General features: G+C 50.1%; 1 protein-coding gene across 3 annotated transcripts in view; it reads left to right on the top strand.

The window, feature by feature from the left end:
- Window positions 1–5,653: 5,653 nt before the first annotated feature.
- The window catches only part of Iqsec2 (IQ motif and Sec7 domain ArfGEF 2), an 83,425-nt gene continuing 80,565 nt past the window's right edge, over window positions 5,654–8,513 (top strand). For all 3 annotated transcript variants that reach the window (XM_047536104.1, XM_047536103.1, XM_047536108.1), the window contains exon 1: window positions 5,654–6,627. In XM_047536104.1, coding sequence (XP_047392060.1) covers window positions 5,921–6,627 — 707 coding nt within the window. In that variant the 5' untranslated portion in view covers window positions 5,654–5,920. The remainder of the gene's footprint in view (window positions 6,628–8,513) is intronic.

Here is an 8,513-nt window from a genome sequence, read left to right as displayed (position 1 = left end):
GTGGGATTTTTTTCTTCCAGTGCTGAGAAGCAAACCCAGGGCCTCACACATGCTAAGCACATGCTCTACTGAGATTCACCACCTGAGTTTTGTTTTTAATTTCAATTTTCCCATCTCGTGCTTGGCAGCTAACAAGTATAGGAGAAGGTCTGCTCATAGATAGAACTGTGAGAATCCAGTAGGCATACCCAATTTGAACAGATGCCACCGATGGATCTGAGGAAAATGTTTCATGGCTCTCAGCATCCTGACGAATTCTTGTTGACTGGATACTGGCAGTGGTGAGATGTGGATTTTAGGGCTCTTTCCTACTCTAGCTCCACATTCCTTGGCAGAACTGGTCCCAGGGTAAGGGGAACTGGAGCAATCAAACTGGAGACTGAGGCTTTTGGGAATGATTCTGGGAGGCAGCAGACAGGAAAGGAAGGTAGTGCTACAGTTTCTGCTGAGCAACAACAATGAATCAATACTAAAGTCATTTTGTGGTGTGAAGTATTCAGTGCACATAATATACCTGTGAGCACCTCCCCACCTACTATATCACTCCTTTGCTTAAAAATCTTCTGTGACTTTTCATTGCCTGTGAGAAAAGATTCCCTACCCTTCCTCCCTCCCTCTCTTCCTTCCTCTTTCTCTCCTTTTGTGGAACAGAGATGGAACCCAGGGCCTCAGGGCCTCATGCATGCTCTATCACTGAGCTATACTCCCAGCCAGTCCATATTCTTTAGTTGGGCAGTGGAATCTTCTCCAAGCTGAATCAAGCAATGTTTTCCCATGTACTATTCTCTACAACACACACATGTGCATGCTCACGTGTTTGTCTCTCATGCTCTCTTCAACAAATTATGTGGGGTTCCTCTAACACACAATGGTTTTCCTGACTTTGTTCCATTCCTCCCACAGTTCCCTTCAGCAGGTCTAGCTCAGCTCTAATACTTCTACCTGCTGAAATTCTAAGCTTAACTCAGATATTTTTGCATCCATAAAGATGTCCCAGCACCCTTGTCCTTCTGCCTCAACTCTGGTACTTTGCATATTCTGTCTTGTTAGTCAGGTTTGTGATATATTGTTGTGACTCTCAACTAGACTGGGAGCTCCCTGAGGGGCTATGCTGTGTACGTGATTCACCCAAGGCTCTCCCTCATCCTTCACTACCTTGCGGTTCTTCTGAGCACCTATCACCATCTGTATTAGTCCTCTAGGGCTTTGTAACAAAGTATCACAAACTGGGTGGCTGCCAACAAAACTCAATTCTCTTGCAGGTTATGGTGGCACACACCTGTAATCAGGAGGCTGAGGCAGGAGGATCACAAGTTCAAGACCAGCCTCAGCAACTTAGTGAGACCCTGTCTCAAAAAAAATTTTTTTTAAAGGACTGGGAATGTGGCTCAGTGGTTAAGCACCTCTGGGTTCAATACCCAGTACCAAAAAGGAAAAGAAAAAAAAAAGAAAGAAAGAAATTAAGAAATTGATTCTCTCACAGTCCTGAGGAATAAGAGTCTAAAATCAAGATGTCATTTGGGTTGTACTTCCTCTGTAGGCTCTAGGAGAGAATCCTTCTTTGCCTCTCCCATCTTCTGGTGCCTGCTGCAATCCTTGGAGTTGCTTGGCTTATCAATCCACTTTCTGCCTTCATCTTCAATTGGCATTGTCTTCACACATGTGTGTTTACGTGTCCAACTCTCCCTCTTCTTATGAGGACCTCAGCCATTGGATTAGGACCTATGCTCATCCAGTATGACCTCAACTTGATTATATCTGCAAAGACCCTTATTTCCAAATAAGGTCACAGAGTTTTTGAGTGGATATGGATTTTGGAGGGACACTATTCATCCTTCAACATGCTCTACATATTCTGTACTTTGTCTCTCTCCCCTACTAGAATGTTAGTGCTATAAGGCTAGGGGATTGTTTGATTCGTTGCTACACCCTCATTATTTAGAACAATACCTAACAGATAGTGGACACTCAATAAATATTTTGTGCATGAATTTTAGTACCCATTGGTCTCCATTCCCAGAGGGAATCTGAATGATTAGAAGCAGGGATATGGACAAGAATGCAGGTGTTGCCTAGCACATGAATAAGGCTTTGAAAATGTTTGCTAGATGAATAGAAATATTGACGGTCTCTACTGCTTCAATATTTACAGAGTGCCTATTTTGTACAAGGTATCAAGAGAAGATACAAAGAAGCCAAGAAGGAAGCAGATGAGTATCCCGACTATGCCTCCATGTGACACTAGGCAAGGCACTCAACTTCTCTGTTTCACTTTCCTCAGCTATAAAATGGAGGTTCAGTACCTATCCGATAGGACTGTCATGAAGATTAAGTTGATTTCATATGTGTAAAATGCTCAGTGTAGTGCCTGGAAAAGAGTTACTACCATAGAAGTGCTAGCTATTATTATCATAGTAGTCATTATGTGCTAGCTCTGTACAAGGTGTTTGAAAAGAAAGCTTTACTGAGATATAATTCATGTGCCACAAAATCCACCCGTTAGAGGGCATGATTCAGTGGTTTATAGTGTATTAGGATGGTTTACAGTGTATTAGACCATTACCACAGTCTAATTTTAGAACATTTCATCCTCCTCCAAAAAATCCCCATACCCATTAGCAGTCAACCCCAGCCCCATCCATACCCCAGCTCCCGACAACCATTACTCTAATTTCTGCATCTATAGATTTATTTATTCTGGAATTTCATATAAAAGGAATCAACAATATGTGGTCTTTTGTGACTAGTTTCTCTCCTTAACATATTGTCAAGGTTCATAATGTTTTAGCATGTATTAGTACTTCATTCCTTTTTAATGACTGAATAATGTTCCATTGTGTGGCTATACCACATTTTGCTTACCCATTCATCAGTGGAACATTTGGTTGTTTCCAACTTTTGTCTATCACTATTATTATTATCTATAATGCTGCTATGAACATTCATGTACAAGTTTTTGTGTAGATGTGTATTTTCCTTTCTCTTGGAGATATACCTAGGAGTGGAATTGCTGGGTCATATGTGTAACTCTATGCTTAACATTTGAAGAACTGCCAAACTGCTTTGCAAAGTGACTGTACCATTTATTTTACATTCCTGCCTGCAACAAATGAGGATTCCTATTTCTTTCCATGCTTGCTAACACTTATTGTCTATCCTTTTGGTTTTAGCTGAATATGAAGTGGTATCTCATTGTATGTGTTTAAGGAACTGATGTTTATTTTTCATTAACCTTGTGTCCACTTTCTGTTCAAAAGCCTGTAAAAGGACACCTTAAGACCACTCAGTGGTTGTTTCTATCCAGTCAGTGGTCTGAGCAGTGGGAACTGCAGCCCAGTCTTCAGTGGCAGGCTGAGCACACTAAGCTATCATAGAGAACTACTGAATAGGCACAGAGAAACTTGGATGCCTTCAGACCAGTCTGCAACCTTGGGTTGAATAGCAGGAAACTCAGGAGTGGGAGTAGTTCATTGACCCTGAACTTCCTCCTTGGTCATTGTCTTTTCAGCAGCAGCCTGCTTTTCTTGTTCAATCTCCTCAGCATCTCTGTAGGAGTAGAGCTCAGGCATGACCTCCTCTGAGTGCTCACAGGAGATAGTGCCATACATGTATAGAACTTCCCAGGCCAGCAGCCACCACGTTGGACCCACTGAGTGAGGCCCCTTGCAATGCCGAGTGGCAATGTCCACATAGCACAGAGGAGAATCTGTGTTACACAGAGCCACAATAGGCAGGTTAACATAGGATGCCTCTGTGAGAGGCTGGTAGTTAGCCCTGGGATCAGTAACCACCAGCAGATGTGGCTCCTAGAAGGCTGCCTCACTCTGGGAATGCCCACCATTAGGAGTGGCCCCAATGGAAGTAGCAAACTTCAGTACAACCCCCTGGCCAGTGTTTCTGGACAATAACGCACTAACATCAGCTGAGTTTTCAATAGTAACAATGGCAGAAATTTCTCCCAGCTCCTTTTTGGATTTATGATGTAGATGTGGTCATTTTTCCTTTTGTAGATATATTGTTCCATTTGGAAGTTAGGGTTGGTGCTACCTAATTGAGTTACTGATGCCAGGAGTTCAAGGACATCCTCTTCCTTCATCTGTAGGACATGAAGGGCTCTGGATATTGTGAAAGATTCCTTTTAAGTTACAACAGGAACCCAAAATACTGCCTTATGGATATCATAGAAAGCTCATTGTGCTTTTGATTTGCATTTACCTGATGGCTAATGACTCTGAGCATCTTTTCATGTGCTTATTGCCCATTTTTGTATCTTCTTTGGAGAAATGTCTATTCAAATCCTTTTGCCCATTTTAAAAATTGGGTTGACTTTTGCTGTGTAAGAGTTCTTTTACAAAATCTAGATACAAGTTCCTTATCAGATATGTGATTTGTAAATATTTTCTCTCATTTTGTTGGTTGTCTTTACTGTGCAAGTTGTTTTTGCATGCATTTTTTTTTCTGAGACCACCTCTGTGAACTAAGTGTTATTGATACGGAAATGGAAATTTAGAAAGGAAAAGATGGAATTTAAATTCAGTTTTGTTTGACTATAAAACTCATACTTTCCCCTCTTATCCCAAAGTATTCACAAAGATAAATCAAGACATGTTTAAGGCTTTAAGGAGCTCAGTCTGGAAGAAGACATAAAGCCAAGTTCCACTTGTCCAACAAATTCCACAAGAGAGGGGTAGGGGAAGTGCAGTGGGAAGTCAGTGTTGGCTTCGGTAAAATGGCATTTGAGTTAAGTCTTGAAGGATGGGTGGGTAGGATGGGTAGGTACAGTTTCATTGGATGGAGATGATGGAATGAATGGGAAGAACATTTCCAAAAGAGATCGGGAAATGAGGGTTGAATGAATGGAACTTTGATCCCAAGTTTAGCTTTGATGAGGAGTCCCAGGGCTTGTTGGAATGGAAAACCCTGGGACTGCCTTGGTTGAAAGACCCAGGGACTGGCTAAGATGGGGAATCCTGGGGTTGGCTAGGATAGGGAATCTGAGCACTGGCTTGGATGGAAAGTTTAGAGGCTGGCTGGAGTGGGGGATGCCTGTGATGTGTGTGTGTTGGAGTTCCAGGGGTTTCCTGGGATTGAGGGAGCATCATACTGACTGGGCTGGAGGGACATGGAGCTGGCTGGGATAGGGGAAGGGTACAGGCAGTGGCTAGGATGGGAGACCCAGAGACTGACCATGATGGAGGCTGGAGAAAGGGCGCCCGAGACAGAAGGTTCAGAGGTTGTCTGGGATGGGGTATATGACATTGCTTGGGGTTGGCAAACCTACGGTACCGGGGAGAGTCCCCGCCGGTTGCCCGGACTTGGGGACTGCCTGGGATGGGAGTTTCCAGAATGGCTGGAAGACTCTGGCCCTGGAGGCCCCCAGGGGTGTTGGAAGGAGGGTTTCTTTAGGCTGCATTCGTGAAGTGAGGACCCTGGGACTGGTGGGTGGAATGAACAGGTCTCCTGCAGGCTGTGATGGGGCTGGCCCCAGCCAGGCGCCGGTGCCTTGGGACTGGTCCAGCTGCCGGTGCGGGTGTCGGCTGCAGGTGGGGCGCGCGGGGGCGGGCCGGGCGAGCGGGGTGGGGGCAGGGGCGGGGGGCGGGCCGGCGGCCGGGGCGGTCCCGCGCGGCCGCGCTGCGCAGTGACTCCGCAGCGGGCGGAGCGCCGTGGGCCGCGTCCTCCCGAGCCGTGGCTGTGGCGGCGGCGGCGGCGGCGGCGGCAGCGGCAGCCTCAGCTCCTGCTCCCCGTGCCGCCGGCCCCAGCGCTGTCTCCCGGGCCCCCCCGGGCCCCCGGGCCCTCAAGCCCGGTGCGCGCCCTCGCGTCCCGCCGGCCCCCTCCCCCGGCTGGGCCCGGGGGAGGGTGGCGCCGTGAGCGAGCGGGGACTGGGCTCTCCTGCCCCTTCCCCTGTCCCTGGGCCGCCAGGATGGAGGCGGGGTCGGGGCCCCCGGGCGGCCCGGGATCTGAGAGCCCCAATCGGGCGGTGGAGTACCTGCTGGAGCTGAACAACATCATCGAAAGCCAGCAGCAGCTGCTGGAGACCCAGCGGCGGCGCATCGAAGAGCTGGAGGGCCAGCTGGACCAGCTCACCCAGGAGAACCGCGACCTGAGGGAGGAGAGCCAGCTGCACCGCGGGGAGCTGCACCGGGACCCCCACAGCGCGCGGGACAGCCCCGGCCGCGAGAGCCAGTACCAGAACCTGCGCGAGACCCAGTTCCACCACCGCGAGCTGCGGGAGAGTCAGTTCCACCAGGCGGCTAGGGACGTGGGCTACCCGAACCGGGACGGCGCCTACCAGAACCGGGAGGCTGTGTATCGGGACAAGGAGCGGGACGCCTCCTATCCGCTCCAGGACACTACCGGTTACACAGCCCGCGAGCGCGACGTGGCCCAGTGCCACCTGCACCACGAGAACCCAGCCCTGGGTCGCGAGCGTGGCGGGCGGGAGGCCGGGCCAGCGCACCCCGGCCGCGAAAAGGAAGCCGGCTATTCCGCCGCGGTGGGCGTGGGGCCGCGGCCACCGCGGGAGCGGGGCCAGCTGAGCCGTGGCGCATCAAGGAGCTCCAGCCCTGGCGCTGGTGGAGGCCATAGCACCAGTACCAGCACCAGCCCGGCTACAACCCTCCAGAGAAAGTAAGGAATGTGTTTGTACCCCCCTCCCGCTCTTCCCTTTAGCTCCCTCTCCAACTTGTCCGGCCGATAAAGTAAGAAGCCCGTGTCTGATTCCATGTACTCCTCTCCTGTCCCAACAGGGTGAAGCCAGGTCCCCCTCATCCTGCCGACACCCTTTCCCTAGCCAGGGCACACTGGGTTGGCCAGATGAGTGCAGGCTTCTCTTTTTTCCCAGTACCGCTGCCAGTGAGGGACTAGAGCAATCATCACCGCCCCCTCTCCACTTCTTAAACCCTTAGCTGTATCCTTGCTAGAGGATGGGTTTTCATTTATTTATTTATTTTGGCTGTACTGCTTGGGGTTTATTGTCAGTGATGGTGCCAACTCAGAGCCCTAAGGGAGAGGAATCCCTCCTCTCCTCCTTTTCTTTTTCTTTTCTTGCTTTTTTTTCCTTTTTTTTTTCCCCCTGATCTTGTCTCCTCTGTTGGTCTCTGGCCCCCACTCCATCCTTTCCCAGAGAGGCAGGTGGGGACCAGAATGGCTGATGGAGGCTGAGAAATCCCTCTGAGGGGAACTGCAGCACATCCTGGCCAGGGGGGAGCTAAGATGGGGGAGCAAAGATGGAGGCCAGGCCCTTGGCTAGTTCCTCAAAGTCCACCCCCTCTCCACCCTTCAAGAAAAACAACACCCATTTAAAGAGCCCTACCAGGAAGGGAAGTCTACAGATCGCCCCTCTGTGGATTGGCTCCAGTTCCTGTGCTGGGGTCTGTGTGTCTATTTGGGACACCTTGGCAATATCTCCTGGGTTGGTGGGACATGGGCTGGGTCCACTTTTTCCGTGTAGATCTCATCATGCTCTGGTTGGGATAAACATATCAGGCTGAGAGTCAAGGGCGTGCAGGCTTAGGGGGATGCCCTAAAGGCTCCCTTATTGCTTTTCTGCTGTACTGGAAAGAATACTGAACTGGGAATTAGGAGACCTGGGTTACCCTTTCAGCTTTGCTATAGATTGGCTTTGTGACCTTGACTGAGTCCCTTCCTCTCTCAGTTCATCAATTCCCCTATGTCTTTTTTAAAGGTGAGGTCTGTTGTGGATGCTTTTTAAGGACCCCTCCAGCTGAGATTCGATGGTTCTGTGACTAATTCAGCCACACTACAGAGCAAGCCTTAAGTCCTCTAGCGAATGGACAGGCTTCCCCCTCCTCTCACTGCTCAGCTGGTCCTACCATGTGCCACAACCAGTGGAGTGTCTCTTGGAGGCTGGGCTGGGGGTGGGGAAGCCTTCTGCCTCAGGAAATCTGCCGGGAGACAGCTCTCTGCAACTCCCCCGTGGTGAGGCAGCAGGCTGGGGTGCTGGGTTGAGATGGCTGGGCCCCAGGAGCAGCAGCTGCAGCTTGAGGGCTCGGCTGGGCTCTACTGCAGCACACCCTCAGCTGTCTTGGTGTGGACTGCTCCAGGATAGTCTGGGGGCCAGGGGAATAAGGCTCGCCTGCCCAGGCAGACCTGCTGGGAGCCCAGTCCCAGAGGACTGACCGTGTACACCATGGGGCAGCACAGTGGAAGAGGGATGCAGGGAGATAAGAGCCTGTTTAGGAGAGGGCTGTGGTAGGGTGGGGGCAGACGAAGACTGGATGGGGTGTTGTGGTCCTGGAATCTGACTGCAGAAGACTTTTCTAGAGGGGTCAGGCTTGTGACAGGGGGAGCAGCCTCATTATGTATGGCTCCAGGGAGCAGAAGCAGGAACAGTGGGGACATTTGAGATAAAATCAGGAAGAACTTTATAACCTGGCTACTGGTGATGCAGTAGATTGCCTCAAGGGGTGGGGGTGGCAGCTGGCTGGACATGTCCAGCAGAGGCCTGGTGGGGGTCCAGGAGAGCTGGAGAAAGTGTAAAACCTGAATGGGGT

This window comes from Sciurus carolinensis, chromosome X, assembly GCF_902686445.1.
Source record: "Sciurus carolinensis chromosome X, mSciCar1.2, whole genome shotgun sequence".
Taxonomy (NCBI): Eukaryota; Metazoa; Chordata; class Mammalia; order Rodentia; family Sciuridae; genus Sciurus; species Sciurus carolinensis.
Note: the sequence above shows the minus strand (reverse complement) of the source record. Positions and strands in the feature narration are given on the sequence as shown.